We start from the raw sequence: 22,166 nt of genomic DNA, 5'->3' as shown, positions 1-22,166 counted from the left end.
TCGAACTGACCTTTCTGGTTCTTTCTTTACAAAATTGTTTTTGTAAGGGCCTCTGTACATCCAGAATTTTTTTTTTTGATAAGTTCTGAATCACCCTATATAACTAATCTGAAACACGATTGGCGATTTCTAAAACACATTAGAAAGAGGTGTACAATAATAGTATACTATACTCGTTACAACTTTGCTAAGTTTAGAATAAACACCTAGGAGCGGCTCGTAAAATTTTACGACTAAGAATCTACTACATTGTGAATGATATTTAACATCAACTAGGAGGGTATATATACTCCAACGCAGTTGTTTAAAAGCAGGCGACATGAGTCACGTAGTAAACATACTGAAAAGTAGTTCCGGTGAAGACAAGATTATTTTCAAGATATTTACGTCCCATATCTCTACAAGCAGCTACATGCGTGAAATTCTCGGATTTAAAGTTCCAATTTTGTTCAAAAGCGTGCCTTTCCACTTTCTTTCATTGTTTAATATTGTTTGTGTGAGTCTGGCAATATAATTAGTTAAACAACCAAAAAACTTCTTTGTCATCCTTACATACTATATGAACAAGAGTGACATGGATTTTATGAAACAGTCGAATATGGCATATTTATCTTAATTTGATTGGTGGTCTAACTATACCTACTATTGTATTATATACAAACATGGTCAATACTTTAAAAAATTAGGGAATTGAAAAACTGTGTCTTTAATTTGTCCAATTAATAATGAACAGCATAATTATTATCTTTGTTTACCATATTTCATTCAAAATCTCAAAATAATATAGAAATGACATGGAAGCTTCAAAATTAGGATCATCCATTACATTTACGTTAACAATTTTTTCATGTTGTTAACTTGGCGTTACCAACAACATCCAATAGCAACTAGTCGCTTAAATGTAAATCTATAACGCACTGGACTTAATCGTAACGAAACGTCAACATAATTGTCTCCTCTGCAAAAAAATTGTAAACTGGAATTGTTTTTTTGCTGTCGAAATCATTGCGATTGAATCTCAAAAAATAAAAACAAATTCGTCTTTACAATAAAAATCTACTTGTCAATTTTAAATTAAATTGTATTTAAGTGGTGTATGAATACGAATAAATGCATAGATAAGATCCATATAGTTCCTAAAATATCGTCTAAATATTTCACAGTTCCGCAAATTGTGCAGTTATATGTATCAAAAAGTCAGTTTCCAAAAATATTAAACGGCATTAAGGATTATTCACGTGAACGATTTATTTTTCTAATGTGATGTGATCTACTTTTCGTGTTATGAGTTTATATATTTCAGTGTCTTTAGTGAATTTGCCTGGTAATTCATTATGCCACTTTTAACGGAACCAGAGAAAGTGAGAGCTATAACTTTACTTCAGAATGGTTGGTCATTGCAAGCAGTTGCGGATGATCTGCATGTATGCAAACTCACGGAGGTGGGCGTCGAAAAATAAGCACCGTTGAAGAAGATAATCTATTTCTTGACCACTTAAAAAGAAATCCTTTTTGAGACGAATTTTCCTGGACCAGTTCGAACTGCAAGGAAGCGGGCGAAATATTTGGAGCTGAAGCTGTGTCCACAAATAAAGTTGCTTTGACTCCCCAGCATAAAGAAGAGGTTAGAGTTTGCAAGGAAGACCAGACAACTTCTGGGAGAATGTTATATTTTCGGACGAGAAAAGTTTTGTCTTGCTCCGAGGGTTTTGTCCGTGACTACCGATCGGAGAATACAAGGTATTCGGAGCTTTATGTAAAACCCACACAGCGCATCGGAAAATTCTCCATTAACTTTTGGGCTTGGATAAGCTGCCAAAGACCTGGTTGGAGGATGGAAGAGCGCCTCACTGGACTCAGTGCGCATAATGGAAAATGTTATGCTGCCATCCCTGACCATGCTGTATCCTCAGAATTTCACCTTCCAGCACGATAATTGTTCAATTCACACCTCAAGAGTTGCGTCAGAATGGTTCATTGATAACAACATCGATGTTTTACCTTCGCCCTCAAAGTCCCCTGATCTCAATCCTATCGAGGACGCCTGGGGATATATGGTGAAAAAAATCTACGACAGAAACTTCCGTCCAGCTGACGCCGAAGAACTTTGGGAGGCAATTAAAAACACATGGGATAACATCACAAGAACATTAATTTTATCAATGCCACGTAGTTTGACAAAAATGATGCTTGGACAAAATATTAACTTTACGAATCGCGTTTTTCTGACGACGAAAAGTATTTCCTTATTAGTTCTCGGTGTCGGCGAATGAATGGCCGTTAGAATGTATAATATATTTTAGTATTTTGTAATTGTTTTGCTCACTAGAACTAATATGATAGACTCTCATTAAATTTGATATAATGAGAGCCGATTTGAATCTGACGTTTTATGTCGGCTTCACAAAGGCCAATTGTAGACAATTTTTCTATAAGAGTCGTCCACATTCAAAAGGTCGTCACTGTACTTATTAATACTTTGCAAGAGTCATTGTATACAAAAAACTTTAACTTCATATAAATTTGAAAATTTCTAGACCTTCATGAAAGAATGTAGGTAATTTGTGTTTTTAATTAATTTTTAAATATAGTTTTCTTGAAGTTCTGTATTCACCCAGTGATATCCCAGTGCTTTTATGCCGTTCCAGAGATCATTAAAACTAAAAAAAATGCAATAACATTAAATACCTATAATTAATGAGGTTATAAAAGCGCTATTACTATCTGAATAAAAAAAGACAATTAAAATACCAAGAATTTGTATGAAAAGTTTAATTCCACTAGGTACTAAATAAAGAATCGGTCACGGGCATCCGCAGAAAAATTGTTAGGATGGCAGGGAGGCAAAGATAAGTACTAAAGTTACATTTTTTAGTTTGGTAGCAGAAGATTTGCAGGGGGGCACAAGGTTATACAAAAATCGTGAAACCTATTAAAAAATAATGGAAGCCAATGAAAATTAAATATATTTTTCAATTTGACAGCACACTTGTGCATTCGATATTTGACTCTTTTTTACGTTAGGTCTGTTAGGTCTGTTATAAACACCTTCGAGTGAATATCTTGACAATCCTTGTCAGTTATCAAGTTTTTTTTCTCTCGTCCAAGCGAGGAGGGTTGTTTTAGCAAAAATCGAAGCTATGCCAAGAGCTAGTTCTGGTCCAATAAAGTCCAGGGCAGCAGCTTCTCTAGCTAAAGTGTTTCCTACCTCGTTCCCATAGAGATCTGAATAACTGAATATCCGGACTAGAGTCACTATTATTATTTTCTGACCGCAACACAGCTTCCTCAATGTTCCCAACCTTCGTACACACAAGTCATTGGCATTGATTTATAAATACTTGAAAGATTAAATAAGTACCAAAACGCACCGACACCTTAGTATCCGAATTGAAACTATATACTGTGGCTCCTACACTTTCTGGAGTTTTGGAATGGTTTGTATACTAAAAGCTGTATGTCTTCAATTGGCTAGTTCTGTTCCAATCCCATTCATCTCTTCCAGGAAGACAAAGCGAATGGCAGTTTATAATTAATTCCTGTAAGTATGACATCGGAAGTTATCGACATCCGTATCCTCCGGCAATTTGTTATGTCACATCAAGAACAATTAGAAAATATTTTAGCTTAGTAAAGTTATTCAGTATCTAGACATTTCCTAAAAATGTTATATTTAGTGACAAATGCAGTTTTGTAAACAAAGTCTTAATACATATTCGCAAGACCGAATATCTAAATGTTTCGAAAATGTTTGCTAAGAATGTCTTACTGTATCCAAATTTTTAGATAGCGATTCTTATTAAAGAAATGGGAAACGACGTTCTTGTAACTATGCCATTATTCAAAACAGACATAGGTATTTATCCTACATGAAAACTTTTGGCCCTAATACAAGTCTGATATCACAATCCTATCATTATTTCTTTGACTACATCCTGAGTAATATTTCCGTCTGGACTATACCGACAATATAACAATTGTACACACTATTTTGCATTACTCTATAAATTATTCATGCATTCTGACCTCTGGCTACAAACAATATATCATGTTAACTTTTTTCATGTCTGGGCAAGCTTATTAATGACATATTAGACTGCAGATATGAAAACAATTTACTGATAACGAATGCATTTAACTGGAATTCTTTATCTGAATAAGCAGTCGGTGTTCGTGTCGATCGTATGGGGGAATATTGTCGTTTGACGTAATGACAATTCTGGTATCGAATAATATAGGGGTACGTGTGGGATGTCGTTCAACTTTTTTTATCTTCGTTGTCTGTATTGTCATATTATTAAACTTTGCTTTATTACAGTACTATTTAACAGCGGTAATAAAAAGTATTAACATGCATTTGCATATTCAAATACAGCGGTTAGTCTGTGAAATAACAAATTGCATGTTTCCTTTATTACATATTTATGTTCGTTTTGATTTTATGTATATTCCTTTATCCTTAAAATGTTATAGATTGGCAATTATCGTATTCCAAGTCCCTCCCATTCAACTTTCGAATTGGGAAGAAAAAGGTACCAAGCGGAAATCGAAATTATCACCTATGTTTCAAATTCAACTGCCGAAACTGTCCATAGAGCCGCAAATCGTTCCAAACATACCAAGGCGCAGTAGACGACATAAACTGTTGGCAGAGCGAACACCAACAAGCTTCGCGGAATGCCCAAAATTTACCCCCGTTTCGAATTCGATTTGCCTTAACCATGAATCGCCCAAATCCGGTGAGGCCGAATGCCATATCAAAGTCTTGGAGAAATCACTATAAAACGAGATCGAACGTTGACTTCGGTATCTTCGCGAAGTCAAGCGTATTCGTAGACTTCCGATAATTCCAAAAAAAAACTGAAAAACTAAATACAGTTTTTTCCGAATTCATTCCCCTAAATTTGTCTTAAGAATCTGTGACCAAAATTTGTTGCATGAATTTCGGGATACCCTGTATATTGCAAAAATTTACAATAATAAACTTTTTTCAATTCAAAACATTGTTAAAAATTTGTTGCGAACTCAAGAATTAAACCACCAATCTAACGACCAATCCACCCGGGACTTTCTATGCCTGTGGATAATGAGTGATAAAGCCAAGCTTAAAAAGCAGTTCCAAAAGGGCTTAAAGACAGTGAAACAGACTAAGAATCAGTAAAAAAAAGCTTGCCAAATTGCAAAAGCCGCTTACAATTCGTAAAAATTAAAACAATACAAAACGAATCAGTTAAAAGTCTTTCTACCACACCAATGGCATCTCGAGGGTGCTTAATCCAAAATAGACGTGTGGGAAAAATAATAATCATTTTCCCAATTTAAGCCGACGCATTGACAATCAATTAAACATTAACACATCCCTTGAATGAAAATAAATCGATTAAGATCGTACCTTAGTACAATTTTGTAATACCTTTAATAAATATTTTTTTTCAGTTACATAAATTAAAATCACATTTATTTATTGTAGTAAAAAAATGCTCTTAGCATAAATGTTATCACTATCACTTAAATATGACCAGATTTTAATTGCAAATGATTCTGCTGAACAAATATCTTTGTATGCGAGCGATCCAAAACTGTCTACAGCTAGAGGTCATTACCGCTTAGTTTGACGTAATAAATAAGAAAGTCAAATACAAAACAATTTGATTTTAGGATAATTTTGGAATTTTCGGGATATCGCAATGAATCACGGGATTTGAAACCTACAATATGCCCGAGATCTCTTCTGCGTTTTTCCAAATTCTCTAGAAATAAAAAATATGGCACAAAAGATTGTTTCAAATATTTGTAGCTTTAGATAAGAAATAAGGTACATTTATCTTCGACTACCCCTAACATATGTCTACCAAATTTCGTTGAAATATTTTCAAAAACGATATAAAGAACTGAGATAGTTTTAAAACAAGCAAAGCCTAACAAGACAGAGGTGAAATGAATTGTATTTAGATTAACTCTATAAAGAATAGACAGTACATAATTATGGCCGCTGGAACAGGTTAGTGATGACGGTTTTAGCATTAAAAAATATTAAAATGCTGTCACAAATTACCATTCATTTTATTAGGTATAACTACAATTACTTTTGACTTTATCGATCATGATATTGTATTAACGTTCACAAGTCCGCCTCTGGAATGACCTAAAGCGTCACAAGCCTAGATGTAACGTTGAAAAATTTGCATGTAGACAGGTAATACTCCCTTAATGAGACTAATCTGGACTTTTCAACGTCTGTGTAATAATATTTGCTGGTTTTATTACTGCAAAATCATAACAATTAGAGGCTGCGAGGCACTTATTGGAGGTCAGACTGCGGTCATCAATTTAGAAATTTATGGTCTGGCGATTGCACTTAAATCCATTAACTGCTTTATTTGTAACCGTCAACCGTTTGGCTGTTTTAATAACCGTTACATATCGAATATTTTCATTTCTAACAATAATTGAACAGATTTGATTCATTGGGAATGCTTGACATACTTAATGGTTTGTGGAAATCATTCGCTAAATTGGTACAAGAAAAAGTATGTACTAAGAAGTCAAATCGTAATTGGTGGAGAGAGTTTTGAAAGGTCAACGTAACTGTCATTGATGAGAAAATGAAATGTTCTAAATGATAAAACAGATTGCAAGACGACATGCTTTTGGAAGATGGAAAATATATTAGAATTTTCTTTCTCAGAATACTATTATATGATTATTATAAAAAAAAGTATAGGCTCTAAAAATTATATTTAGTAATGGACAGAAGTGATTTTGACATTACTAGGAATTGTTAATTATAATTTTATTACAAATTAAACTGAAATAGGTTACATAGATAGGTCAACTCTGTGTTGAATTAGTCATATTGAATAGATGTAAAGTAATTTGTTATCAATGTTAACAAGACTGGTAACATTGTACCTAAATAAAGAATTTTATGAGATTAGACTTTTTTTCTTTTGTTCTAGAAATAGGCTTATTAATTTATCAGGATTGAATTTCGTGTTAGTTTCTGTCCATAGTGAACTTATTGCTACAAGAAATCACCATAGAAAATTTATATTATTTCATGATTATCTAATATAGGCATGATGATAACCAAGAATCACTAAAATTATGTATTTATCTAATGAATCTAATCATGGATTATAAAAAAAAAATATTTATTTTTATATTATGAGTGACATTGATAGTATTTTTGATAAAATAAAACTAAAAAATACAGCAAACCGCTATGATAGGTTGAACATTGTCATTTTGTTTCATTTGTACTTCGACTGTAGGCGAGCGGTTCACCCCTAAAACGATGCTTTTAAATGATGGTAACCGACTAAATTTTTAAAACAAAAACCTACAGCATGAAACTTTTTTTATTTTATAAAGTGTATTTTTTTGATAATTTACATATTTTTTTATATTTTTCGGCGTGGTCAGTCAATTGTTATAAACAAAAAAGTTGTAAAAAAAATTACTCGCCGAATGGACCAAAATAAACACATTTTGTTCTTTGACAAAAATTCGAAAAATGCTTCGTTTCCGAGATATTTACAATTTAATGTGAAAAAAACTGACGAAATCGACAAACTTTAGGAATTTTTTTCTCAAATACTACTGAACAGAGTTTAATTCTAAAAAAAGAATAATCGGCAGATCTTCTACTTTAAGAAATATTTTTTTGGTATAGGTCAATTATTTTATTGAAGGTCTAAAGCGAGTAAAAGAACAGTCTACAAATAGTGAAATTGTAACTCTAGATCCATTGACACAGATGGAAAATCGAAAATGGTTGTTTGGATTTTAATTATTTCGAAGGAGAAACTGCGTTAGATATGCTTCAAAAATATTTTTGTTCATGTAGTGGAAAATGTTCTACGAAAAATTTAACTGTTTGTCATCGAACCTGGAATGTTGTGCAGTCTGTGCGTGCTCAATGAATGTCAGAATGTTCCAGCCGAAATTGACGATGAAACGCTTATTTCAACTCAAGAACTTGTCGAAAATAACGAAAAACTTATTATTTAAAAATTAAATAAAAAAGAAATTAATATACTTTTATTGCTCTTAATATTTTTGTAAAATAAAAATAAAATAATTATCCTATACAATAAATTATCCAATACCTTTTTTATTTTTCGAGACCGCTAGGTCAATTATTATTATTAGGTTAATTTTACGATTTAAAAAGCTTATTTAGTTTTGGTATAAGTTTCAAGTCAATATTAGCCATTTATAAAACCAAAAATCGAATATTTAAATTTTACTAATTATTTGCAAAAACCTTACTCCGGCTACAAGACCAAACAAAATCATCTTTTGAATATTTGTACTATTAACATAAAAAACGATAAAAAAATCATAACAATGTTTATTGTAAATATAATCTAATCCAAGATATTGTAAAAAGAAAATTTAAATTTGAAGTGTTATCATAATTTTCTTTAAAAGACTTTTTTTACTCGCTTTAGACCTTCAATAAAATGATTGACCCACACCAAAAAAATATATCTTAAAGTAGAAAATCTGCCGATTATTATGCTTTTTTAGAGTTAAAATCTGTTCAGTAGTTTTTGAGAAAAAAATTCCGAAAGTTTGTGGATTTCATCACTTTTTTCACATTAAATTGTAAATATCTCGATTTTTTGTCAAAGAACAAAGAGTGTTTATTTTACAATAAAAAACTGTTTTCTTTTTTACAACTTTTTTGTTTACAACAATTGACTGACCACGCCGAAAAATATAAAAAAATATGTAAATTTTCAGAAAAATACACTTTATAAAATAAAGAAAGTTTTATGCGGTAGGTTTTTGTTTTAAAAATTTAGTCGGTTCATGCCTTTTTTTAGGGGTGAACCGCTCGCCTACTATATCCGCAGTATTTATCTTTGTTTAAATATTTTGTGTTTCCCAACTATCAGTTGCTTAGTTTTGTGTTACCAAAATTTTTAGCACTACTTAATTTGAATTAGCTTAAAACATTTATCTATATATTTATACAAGTAAAGATTCCTAAAATCTTATTGCACTGTATTTTACATAAAATTATTATTATTCGTTTCAATTAAGTTTATTTTTAGCATGGCATACAATTCACGATTCTTAGCAAATCGTTACTAAATATAATACATAAGCAAGCTATATATGAACCCTATTATAATGCCATTCGCATAATTTTATTATTGTATTCAGTACTGACTACCTTGAACAGCATTTTAATGTTCGTTTTCGTACCACTTGCATCACCCTTTTCAAGTTAAGAATCAAAACTTTGAACATACGATGGTCATGAACATCGTAATTTTATACAGCAAAGATCCATCACCCGTTCTGCTCTTTAAGTATCATTAAAGTGGGTGGGAATATAAAGTCTCTACTTCTAACAGTATCGCATATCACCTTGGGATAAACAAGAAGTTTATTGGTCCCCGTTAGCACAAGGCGAGATAAAATTAGACATACAAATGCACTTCGTCTGCCTAAAATATTTGGAATTACCCCTAAGTGTTTAAAATAGTCCACGGCGGCGGTACTTATCCAGCTTGTCATTCTATTTCCGTTTATATAAAAAGAAAAACAAACTGATTTATGGGTGTCATCTTGCCTTGGTTAAGTTTATTTCGAGCGCGTTCAAAGTAACTTTTCAGGCTTTTGCCGAATCGAAGGCGACTGCTCTAATGAAGAATTTTCGGGCTTGGTGCAACGTCATTCTGGTAAATCCAGAAACTATTTATAGGGGTGCACCAACTGTAATGTGAAACCTAGCTTTAGGTTTACAAATTTTTTATTCAACAAATTCAATGAAAGTATTGGACGAATTATTTGGTATTCATTGAGTTGTAAATTTCTTAAATTTTTAATAAATTAGTTAAAAAATGTAAAACAATAAAACTGGTTGAAGAATATGTCATATATTTGTACTTATGTCTCTAGTGGATTTAACTTATAGATCTATTATGGCTGGTGGTTATCACAACTGATTTTTATTGTACGGTGACTTTAAATTTGACAAATAAGTTGGCCAAATTTTTATATAGATGCCACAAGTGTATTAAATTTTGTCCATTTTTTAAATTACAATCCCTGTTTTATTTATTGCATTCGTAATGTGACGAATTCCGAGGGTGAATTCCCTCTATGAGCTCATTTTTTTTGTTGCGCTACAGTACGGTGGGCAGCATATTCAATGGCACCTGTATAGACATAATATTGGTTTTAGCATGGCGTAATTCAATATTAGTTTAGCCCATAAAGTACTTGCAAAATCAGCAGTTAGGAATCTTGAGTTCATTTGATAAATTTTTTTAAAATTACTTCTTTTAATACATACCTTTAAAATAATGTAAAAAATGATTTTAAACGCTTTCTTAAATTTCAAAATAGTATTTAACCTTAGTATGAAAATAGCCTTTGTATATCTGTTATAAATAGCTATACCATTTAGTATTATTACTTATTACTATTAATAAGGGCATCAATAGGGATATTATTACATTATTGTTGGAACATAAATTTCAATAAATTTCGTAACGAATAACTTTTAAGAAATAACTATGACAGCTGAAATATCATTTTAAGACCTTTTCTGTTTGGATATTTTACTTGTATTTACTATCTTGGTGCGTAATTAAATAACATTTCTCTATCAAGTACACTTGTAGGAACAGCTACAACAAAAAAGAATCAAATTAATAAACCCTTATTTTTGTTAAGGTCGGAAATTTTTATTGTTCAAAGGTGTTTCCTTAAAAACTGCAACATGTACTATTTATAGATTTTCGTTATTATTCTTATAATGTAGCGAGCAATAAATCTAGACTGATTCTCATAATGTTTGTAATCTGACACAATAGACGTAATAAAAGATATTACATGAATACTTTTCTACTACATGGTACCACTAATACCTTCGTCCAATGTGACCTTTAAAAAAAGTATTCACCTATTATCCAATTTCTCAGTAAAGCAATTTTATTTAACTACGACATCCTGCTATAGAAAAAAATATTCGCAGCTATAACGTTACGTATGTGGAACAGTTAAATGGCTTCGTCCTGAAATTCTACTAGTTTGAGTATTTTAATACTTTATTACTAGTGCACTGCTATTTTAAAAGTTTGTCGTTATCATCTGTATAAAATAATATTAATATAAAATCACATTATTGATATGTAAATATATAATTGTTATGATGATATGATATACAGGGTATCTCAAAATTCAAAACATCCACAGAACCTGCCATGCTTTTTATTGAGAGGTGATTTTTGGTGAAAACAAATTAGTGATGTTCTTAAGAAAACTCCTCAACTAAAATTTTAATAAATTTCTGCTCTCTGCAATTTTATTATAAATTTCGCTATAAGATGACTGTGTGAAGGCAACAGAGTGATCTTTAAAACCCTTCTCAATTTTACTTTTCTCATATTTGCCAAATTTTTTAACGAAAAATCTTACGCTTCTTAAAAAAATTGCTGAGATCTGTAAATTAATTAATCTTGAGAGACCGAGCTTTTAAAGGATGTTTCATTAGTAAAGTTTCTATATTTTTTTTATAAAAATCCCAAATATCATTACACAAAAAATCACCCTTCAAAAAATCGTAACAGGCCCTGTGGTGACAGTATTACTATGATGATTCAGTCATAATGACATTAATTGTAACAACGTATTCGGAAGGCATAATAAAGACAGAAAATCAAAAAAAAATACGCGACCTTTTAAAAGCTAAGCAAATACTTTGCATCACATACTGGCGTTTCACAAAGCGTTTGCACGTTGAAGCGAAACAGCTGATTTCCTCAGTCGTCTTGCAATTGGTTTCAAAATCAAAGAGTTATGGATGGATGAGTGAATGGTTTTTGGTCGTACTGTCATTTTAAATAGGTAGGTACCAAGCACTCTTTGAAAAGCAATAAGTCACAGAATAAGGTATACGTACTACAAAATGAGTAATTAATTGAACATAATACTAAAAACTCATTCAGTTATAAAACATAGTGACAACGTGAACAATATTAAAAATACTAACCTAACCTAACATTCGAAATCAAGTAATATCCTTATACATTTGTTTTTATTAACAAATAAATAGCATTTGTTAATATTTAAAATGGAAAAAATATCTTATTCATTCAAGTATATAGGTAAGAAGGTCTGTTTTTGCCGTTCACTATTAAAAAGACAATAAAAGCTAGGTTTGTGACCGAATGCGGTAGGTCAAGATTCATTCTCGATAATCCTCTGTAGGTCATGATCGTAAGGTATACTGAAATTTCACAGAGGTGTTCCGGAACAAATCTGAACACCTAGTATATTGTAATAGAATGAGTTGAGGTAAAGATTTTATAATATCAAAGAATAGGCAAATTTGGGAAAATAAAATTGGTAAAATTGATTTTAAAGAAATAAATTATAAGTTGAATAAGTGTGATCAATAGGATTATTATGGTTGATACTGAGAAAAAGATAAAATAAATAAAAATTAGTATATGATAAATTAAAAATTTTCGTAAAAAATTAATTTCAAACAAAATTTAAAGAAATATAATGTAATAAAGTATAATAGTAATTGAAAATGTGATTTGTAATAAAAATTTGGATTACCAGAATTAGAAAGTGATTTAAAAAAAATAGTGGGTCATGAAAAGAAAAAGAGTGAGGTAACTAAAAAAAAAGAAAAAGAAAAAATTAGGAAGCTGACAGCTAAAGTTTTGAAAATAAAATTTTTAATTTACAAACAAATGTATTCAATAAAGAAAAACCATTTATAAGAAGGAGGAGAAGAAAATAGTCTTAAGAACTAAATTAATCCGTCACGACAGGGAATAGTAATATAGAAATATCAGCAAGGAGACAAACAACAAGGAGTTATATGACAGATGCCAAGTCAGGAATAGAAGTTGTGCTAAAAGGTACAGAAAAGAAATAGAGCAGATAAAGGACCAAGAAGAAAATAAATTAGTGTATCAGACAGTGGTAAAGATGTATAAACCCCTAGTATAATACAGACTTGTGTTAAATTTAATATTTAAATCCAAATCTTGGATATTGTTATTTAGTTTAAGTTAGAGTAGAGGAAGTGGCGTAGGTTTAATTTAAGAATATTTTTATTGATAGAAGATTGAAAAATTTTGGATTTATAGCAAAATAAATTAAGTGTTAGCCAATCACATAATTTTTATTTTAATTTGTAATATATTGGATCAGAGTAATTAAATGAATTAGAAAATTATTTTTATGAGAAATAGAATAACTGTGGTCAGTTAAAATTCAAATATAAATTTTTTTGTCTTTTCCTTCTCAAGATTAAGTATCTAAATTCATTAATCAGTATAATATTTTAAAATCAAAATACTAAGCTTCTCAGAACCTTACCCTGAGGTAAGACTACTCATATTAGATAAAAATTTGCTTGAATCTTAAATTATTATTTTTTTTTTTTCAAACAAAGACTTTCTCAATAAACATAACAAACAAAATTTGAATTAAATTATAACTATATGCTCATGTGAGCTGGCGCCCAGATAGTAAAGAAGAAAAATAAGATACAAAGAAGAAGAAGCGAAGCAGAATAAGTAAATACAGGTTAGAAAATTACCATCTCACAAGAATTTATAACAATATATAAAATAATTTCACGTATCTCGATGCAGTAGTATGGTACTATGCAAAATAGTCTTAATAGGTAAGTGTCTTTTTACACTCCACACACATTTAAAAGTCAGAACTAGATAGAAAAAAACATCTTCATAACAACAAATTGTTTTCGATTGAGGAAACAGTTATCACTTATCGCGTAAATAGTAACAAATGATAAAAATTAGTAACTTCCTCTACCTAAAGTGACACTTGCGAGAATAAAATTTTCTAGAGTTCGATTATCCAAATCTTTCTAACATCCCATCCAGGCCCCGGTTCAAGTTTAAATATATGCTAGAAATTGCCAAATATTTATAATTTCTTTTGAAAGGTTAGGGAGAAAACAGTAATTAAAAAAGATTAAGTATGTGTAAAATGAAAAAGTATTGCGTCTCCGGTTCTTAGTTTTGTCATATTTAATTTCTGCAATTTTAAAAGGAAAACAATGTTGAATGTCATATCTTTTGCAGTCTCTAAACGAACCTGCCATTAGTGGCACTTGCGTGCTGCTATACATGCTTTCCCTAACCATTTCATTTTAATAATTAATAATGGCGTGTGCCATGAAATCAATTTTTAACCGGTTTAAGGCGCCTTAGGGATGATCTGGAAAGCACGATGACTCCTACAATTCGAATAATTTGGTGATAAACGTAGAACAAATCCTTATCTTAACTGCAACAGCCATAAACTGAGTCATTTGTGGAAAAATTAACAACCAGATGTCGAGAATGAGTAATGAGCAAATAGGAGGCAATGCTACTGGCATGGAATTTATATTTGGTTGAAAGTCAGATCTTTGTACAGTAAATTCGTTGTTTATTTTGTCTTGTACGAACAATTCTAGCGTAGCTATAAACAACGTGGCACGTTCTCCATAGTTGTATTAAAATTTTACATTTCAAAATGACCCGCTAAGGCGAACAATATTCGTGCCGAACATATGTCTGGACAATATAGCGTTCCTTAACACAAAGTAATTTGTAGTAAAATTGAAAAAGAAATAAACATGTTGAAAACATATGCTATGTTGACAAAATAAGCAACGTTTTGATAAAATGTGCAGATGCCAGAAGTACCTATATATAAATCAATCCGGTTTACCACTGTAAATTATACACCGGGGGTATTTAAATGTAGTATGTAGTAAATTACACCTTAGGTTCTTAAGGTTGCTTCATTTGAGAAGCTAGAGGGTATTTATGTTTAAATTAAACAAAATATTTTTGTCTGTAATTGTAAAACTATTGAATCTTATGATAATAGCACGTCACTGGAATTACATATTATTGAGGTGAAACTGTATTTGATGGTAAAGGGGTACATTATAGTATCTTTATTTTAAAACAATTTGATTTGACTACATACATTGTTTTTAAGGAGATAAGTGGATTTTACCGTAGAAGTGAAAGTTGGTAAGTCAGGTAGCTTACCTCCCTCGAGTTATAAATGCATATTTTATGAACAAATAAATAGAAATATTTGATAAACATTACATTTTATTAATTATTATAAATGAATATTTATAGTAATTGTAACTATTACATTTAGTAACATTTATAAAATCTGGATAATTATTTCCCTCAGATTTACTGAATGTCAGATTTTTCTCAAAATGATTTGACAGCTCCGTTTCAGTCACCGAAGGCTCAATATTATCTGATTGTATTAATACAACTGTTAGCAACATAACTTTCTGCAATTGTGGCTGATTTCTACCCACTATGTCTCTTGATTACCTAATTAATACTGGCTAATACATCAACTCCTGTATTAGCCAGTAACGTTGCCGATGTTCTTCGGAATGAATGGCCTGTATATGTTTCAGGATGTTCTAGTTTTAAAAACTGTGCAATCTTATTAGGAATCATAGAACGGGTATTCTTGCCGACTGGTTGGTTGTAACATCTACCTGCTTGATAGCGCATAATAAAGCGTGCAATTTCGGTTTTAATTTCCAATCTAATCTTGATATATTTCTTGAGAATTTCTAGGTGAGAAACAGAACCCAGAAGAGAAGTATTTGTAAACGTACGTGACATACCATTTTTAGAATTTCGAATTGTAACTACAATAATGCCATCGAAATTTTTGAAATTGACGTTTGCATAACTCATCAGAACGGCATGCTTCTGAGATGCCTAAGACCGTCACTACCTTCATTAGCAAATATGTGTCATCGGGTGCCTGAACGAGAAAATCGTTGACTCGTTCTCTTGTAAAAACGTTTGACCTTTTAGGTGTATAGCCGTCATTCTTACGTTTCAAAAATGCTCTCAGCTTGGGGTATTTTGATATATCCACGTTCTCCTTTATGAAAATAGTTGACTTAATCCTTGAGTATTCACTCCACAAACTCGCCGGTGACTCTAAAATTCTTGACTTCTCCATGAAATATGCTAGTAGTGACATTTCAGAAACACCAGTATATGCTCGTCCGTAGCACACTTTCGACTTCTCGGGCAATAAAAGTTCTAAGGCAGCATTTGCTGCACTTTCTCACTCGTTTAGAAATAATAATTCAAAATCAGCAAAAATTGCAACTTTTATGTAGCTTTATTTATAAACACCTTAGAAACGACAAGATCCAAACAACCAAGGCGACTTTGCAAGATTTATTTATAATGTCAAAATTAATTGATTAAGAAATGTCAAAAAATAAAACCCAATCTCTAGTTCATGAACCATAAAGAACTGTGGGATCAGATAAAATGTTATACACCACGTAGCAGTTAAGTATAATTTACCAGTCTCGGACTGTATTGCCAGCCTTCGCTTCGCTCGGGCGCAAAATCGTCCTCGATAATACTTATCGCCTTTATGGTGTAAATAACTATTTTGCATTTTATCTTAAACAAATAAAGTAACATTTGACTTAACGATATTTATCCAGATTATCAGATCTTGGATCCTGTGCTCCATCGTATAAAAACATCCTGTGTATTACAAGTTGATATTTAATATTTTAAAAATAAAAACAGTTACATAAATAAAGTACTTTTACAAGACGTCAAATAAAATAATTATGAAAAATATATTAATATAACGGATGATTTCATAAAGCTGATCTATCTACAAATGAAGATTAATTGCTTACAAATGCTACTTTTAAACATATTTATGAACTACAGTTATAATTTCATAGTTGAAGAAGAAACATGACAATCCCGAAATCTCTTCAATAAACTGAATCAAAATTTGCAAACACTTGCAGTAACTACGGAACTGAATTTATTTAATCGGCCTACTACCTAAGTGGTAAAATATTAAATGATTTTCTTTTCAATTCAATAACATAATATAAAATGCAAGGTATATTTTGCATACATTTTCATAGTTTATTTAATAAATAAGTAAAGTACAGCATATAAGGAAAGGTATTTATCAGTCTACGAAATATAATAAAATCGCGCCTCGAGAGCTTGTTTATAAAAATTGTAGTCATTAATTAATAATTACACCATGACTATCACGTTCTGGTAGACAGATCATAAACTAGTTTTCATAATATACTCATGTACAGGCTTAGATAATTAACCATAATTATTTCTGTAGGCCATGTGACACATATTTGTTAAGGAATGTTATTTCGAGATTGGTTATGTTTTGCCAAACTATAAAGCGGATAAAAAATATACAGCAGTTTCCCATGAAGAGATAAAGTAAAAAAAAGTTTAAAAATGTTACGTACAGTAATAATATTTCTAATTTTAACCATCTAGAAATGTTTTAAAGGACTAAATACCTAGTATGGATAGGTAAAATATTTAGTCATCTAATGATCTTTTCAAGACCGCTGAAATCTAGTTTCTCTTGAACAGCCGGTTAGATCTCATCATTCTCAGATACTGGTATATTACGTATATGGAATTATAAAACACTTTGTACTCGTTCCAATATATCGCAACCTTGTTTGCAGGCATAACCTTAATCCACATTTGCTATTATGGGACTTTACACTTCGGTATTGGTTCTCAGAGCATAGTCGGATATTTTTATGTCAATAATATAAAATGTAAGAAAGTCGTCTAATATCCTGAGGATATTGGCAAAAATATTGGAATTGCCTACGTACAGGGTGATTCATAATGTCATTAATTTGACCACGTATTCGGAAGGCCTAATAGAGACAGAAAATCGAAAAAAGTTATCTCTAATCTAATCTTAACTTCCGCTAGTTCGGCGCCCTCACATTTTCTGACCGGAAAGTGAAACAGCTGATTCGTCTTGAATTTTGCTTGGTTTCAAAATCAAATTGCAGCAGATCCTAACTTTATTAACAAATTGTTGCGCGATTGAGTGTTCTTTTAGCCGTACTGGGATTTCCAATAGGTAAGTACCATACTACTCTTAAAAAGCAATAAGTCACTAGATATACGTACTGCAAACTGTATAATTAATTGATCATAATACTAAGAAGTCTTATTCCATTAAAAAATACAGTGAACGTTAACGTTAACAATATTAAAAATACTAAATTGTAGTAACCTAACATTCGAAAACAATTATTATCCTTATATATTTGTGTTTATTAACAAAGAGATCTGTTTATTCCTTGACGTTCACACGCATTAAAAACGCAGTAAAAACTAGGTTAGTAACCGACAGAGCGTTCGAACGTTGAAGCGAAACAGCTGATTTCCCCAGTCGTCTTGAATTTTGCACTTCGTTTCAAAATCAAAATGCAACGGATACCAATTTTATTTAAAAAGTACTATGGATGGATGAATGAGTGTGTTTTTAATCGTACTGTCATTTTAAATAGGTAGGTGCCAGGTACCAAGAGTAATACTCTTTGAAAAGCAATAAGTCACACAATAAGATATACCTACTACAAACTGAATTGAACATAATACTAAACACCCATATTCAATTATAAAACATAGTGAAAACAGTTTATTCGTTGTCGTTCACTATGGATTAAAAAACCATTAAAAGCTAGGTTAATGACTAAATATTACGGTAGGTCAAGATTCACTCTCGATAAATCTTCGTGAATCAGCGGCCAGTAGCAGTCCAAAAAGGGGTTTAAATAATGATTTGAAATTTTTTTTCAGTGTAAATATGCATTTTAAAATTTTGTTTAATCATGTTCTCGGATTCTACCCATTTTTTCCTATCTTTCCTTAAAATTAATGACATTATGACTGAATCACCCTGTATATATCAGTGAGCTTTTGATAGTCGTATCTACTGTAACTGATTACAAATTGACACTTTTTAATAACATTAGATGGAAGGCATATACGAGTATTTAAAAAAATACCGTTGTCCATTAATTCGATTTTTAAAAGGATGCCAATTTTAAGCAAGTCTTTGTCCACGTGGCTATCAGAAACAAGAATAGAAGATAATATTTTTGGAAGGTTTCTAGCACTATTCAGGTAAGTGTTTTTTCATTAATATCTACTTTTTGGATAGCTTATTTTTATTTTAGACAGATTAACTAGTTTGTCTATTTTTAGCATTTGTATAACGTACAACTTCATGTAATATTTAAAATAAAGTAAAAATGAAAAAATATAGACTTCATGGATATTTTCATTTTATATTGTAAAATTAAAATGAATGCAACAAACAGCATGAAGGCAAGCAAATGTTTTGCAACCATTACTTATATTTCCTACCCAACCTTATACAAAGGAATTGTAGACATCGTAGACTATTATTTTCAACAGTTATTTACATGTTACACTTTACTGTAATAACTGGTATTTAGAAAAATAGTATTTCTTTATGGAAAGAAAATATTTCGTTCAGGTTTGTTGTTAGATAGACATAGAATAGATTGATACCTATACTACTACATAATATAATACATGATCGTATATATTGATAATAATATTGAAACAAGGCTTCAGATCGCTAACTTAAAAATGTTACATATCTATTGTAAATGCTATTCCATTTATTACTTACAGTTTGACGTCAGAAAATCTACATAGCACGATTCTATTCCTTAATTATCTTTATTAAATATTTAGCAACCATAGTCAAATCTTGACCTAAAATTTATGTATATACGACATTCCATTAATCTTGGTAGATCAATTCGGACGCGTCAGTCACATATCGTTTCCGATAAGAGTATTACAACCGAATTTTGGGACTATGTATTCAAACAATAAAGATATTGAAATGGAAACAGCGCAACTATCGCTTAGATAAAAAGAATTGTTATATTAACATTGTACAGTAAATATTTGGAATGCATGAATAATTAAACTTGCAATTAGTCATTTCTTGATTCATGTTTCAGATAAAAAAATGCAGTCTGCATATTACTATTCTCATATCTTAATCTCTTCTAAGATATGTTTCCAAATACTGGTTTTCTGGCAAGTAGGTATAAGAGAAATGTATTATTGTTATTAAAGAGAGAGAGATTAAGAGAGAAAACGAATTCAATTCTATACAGATTCCACATTGAACTAATGCTATTTCGATTTCCTTGCCTGCCTTTTATCAAATGCCTCAAAATAATGTCAGAACCTTGGGTTGCGTATTAGCAACATTAAAATAATTATCAACCGCTGAAGATAAGCAGGAACCGTTATAAATGTTTGCAGAGCCTCGTTATTGCTGTTTATTGTGTCTATAAATGTTAATCCGAATAATAAATATCCGAAATTAAATATTGAAAGTGCCAGTCTTTCGTTTGTAAAGAGTTCAAGAGAATGAATATTATCCTAATTTTCTAAACAACCATAAACTTCCAAAAGAAAAAAAGATAGGACTCTATTTTCAATGATTTTTCAGCATATCATATTTTTCAAAACACGTTGGATTAAGTGAAACCTAGTAAACAATTTTTTCATTTATTTAATATCAGAACTGAAAATTACCATCCAATCGTAATACTAAATAATGTAATAAAGTTCTTTTGATTATTTAGACTCAAAGATCGATAAATTAAAAGAGAAAGAAACGTTTTCTTTGAGAAGAAAATCCAAACTTAAAAATTACGTTTTGCCTAGGTTTATCTGGTATTTTGCACCTGTAGAAAATTAATCAAATAAATCCTTACATGAACAGGATCAGTCAACGGTTATTTTTATTTGCCTAATATTTTTTTTGCCCAATCAAAATACTCACACTGAAAATGCAGACAAACAAACAAGACACTTTGAAAAATGTATCTTTTTCATTATCAAAACCTATAACGATGATTAAGATTTGATAATTTAATAGAAAAAGAAGCATTATTGTAAGTTTACGTTAACAATAATTGTCATAATGTCTCTGACATATGTGTATTTTGTATTTTTTTTTCTACTTTTTTCAGTGAGAAATTTTTGGTTAGACACGAATACTTTAATAAAAATAATCCCTGATCCTTTTGGCACAAGAATTTGTTTAATTAATTTTTGTCACAAGCGATAAAATACCCCCAAAAAATAAATAGAGGATAAATTGAAACTATGCGACAAATAGGTAAATAACCTCAAGCAGTATTCCAAAATCAATCAAAATATGTTACAAAGTTGAGGCAAAATTTTACCTAGGCCCGAATGATTCTAGTTCATAGTTGCCACTTTGTCTTATAAATAAAATGAAAAAAACAATAGTAACAACTTAAACACTCCATATCTCGGAAACCGAGCATTGTTTATTTTACAGTCACCAGATAATATGTGAGCATTGCATTTTGCAACACCCTGTATATTTGTAATAAAATACTTTAAATTTAAAAAATTCGATCAGCTGATTGTGAATTAAAGTGCTTTTAACAAACGAACTGAAATTTTCAAAACATTAAGCAAAAACACAATAGAAAAATTTAATATTACATTAAAATCATTTTTCAGAAAATAGCTTGTAATAAAAAAAATAAGTGCGATCTTAACTGATTTAAAATTTTAATACGAAACAACGTCTACTCTATACTTTTGATTTTGTATAACAACACTTTCGTCAATAACTTTGAAATATTTTACGCAAAAATATTGATCCAAGAGAATTAAACAAAGCACAATACTAATTTGAGAAATTTTATACAAACTCACCTTAGCTCCTACTTGATTGCCGCATTGGCCGGCTTGTAAGTGTACGATTTCCCTCATGATTGTACCGGAGCTGGAACTGTTCTGGAGTACTGTTTCTAACTGAACTGACAGCTAATTCGTCAGTAGCTTGGAGCGACAGTGTCGCCTGGGGCTTCGGACTGGAAGAGGGAGGCCCGCCGTCAGTAGCGCAGATGAGCTAGAGGCCAGAGACAGTGCTCCCCAAGAAAATTATTTTTTTTATAACAACCGAATAAATATATCAGAATAGGGTTGTTATCCGTTTTGTGGTACAATTTCTTCCGAAATTTTTAAATAATATTTTGTATCAAATTAACCTTTTCTATGAAAGTACAGTGTGTTGTAAATGTACACTTAAGTGACTAATCACTATTATTGGTCGTTGTTGGTACTGCTCATTTACCAATAAAACATTATTTAAATTTCGCAGAAACTGCTATTAAATTGAAGCTTTTGGTCAGTATGATGCACCTGCTAGCTCTATAATTGTTGATTTAATAAAAAAAAATTGAACCT

General features: G+C 30.8%; 1 protein-coding gene across 1 annotated transcript in view; it reads right to left on the bottom strand.

Moving 5' to 3' along the window:
* Window positions 1-21,689, bottom strand: part of LOC108908672 (tubulin beta chain) — a 41,656-nt gene extending 19,967 nt beyond the window's left edge. Inside the window, exon 1 of the mRNA XM_018712784.1 lies at window positions 21,633-21,689. Coding sequence (XP_018568300.1) covers window positions 21,633-21,689 — 57 coding nt within the window. The remainder of the gene's footprint in view (window positions 1-21,632) is intronic.
* Window positions 21,690-22,166: the final 477 nt, after the last annotated feature.

This window comes from Anoplophora glabripennis, unplaced genomic scaffold, assembly GCF_000390285.2.
Source record: "Anoplophora glabripennis isolate ALB-LARVAE unplaced genomic scaffold, Agla_2.0 scaffold162, whole genome shotgun sequence".
NCBI lineage: Eukaryota > Metazoa > Arthropoda > Insecta > Coleoptera > Cerambycidae > Anoplophora > Anoplophora glabripennis.
The sequence above is the reverse complement of the archived record's forward strand: the minus strand, read 5'-3'. Positions and strand labels throughout refer to the sequence as shown.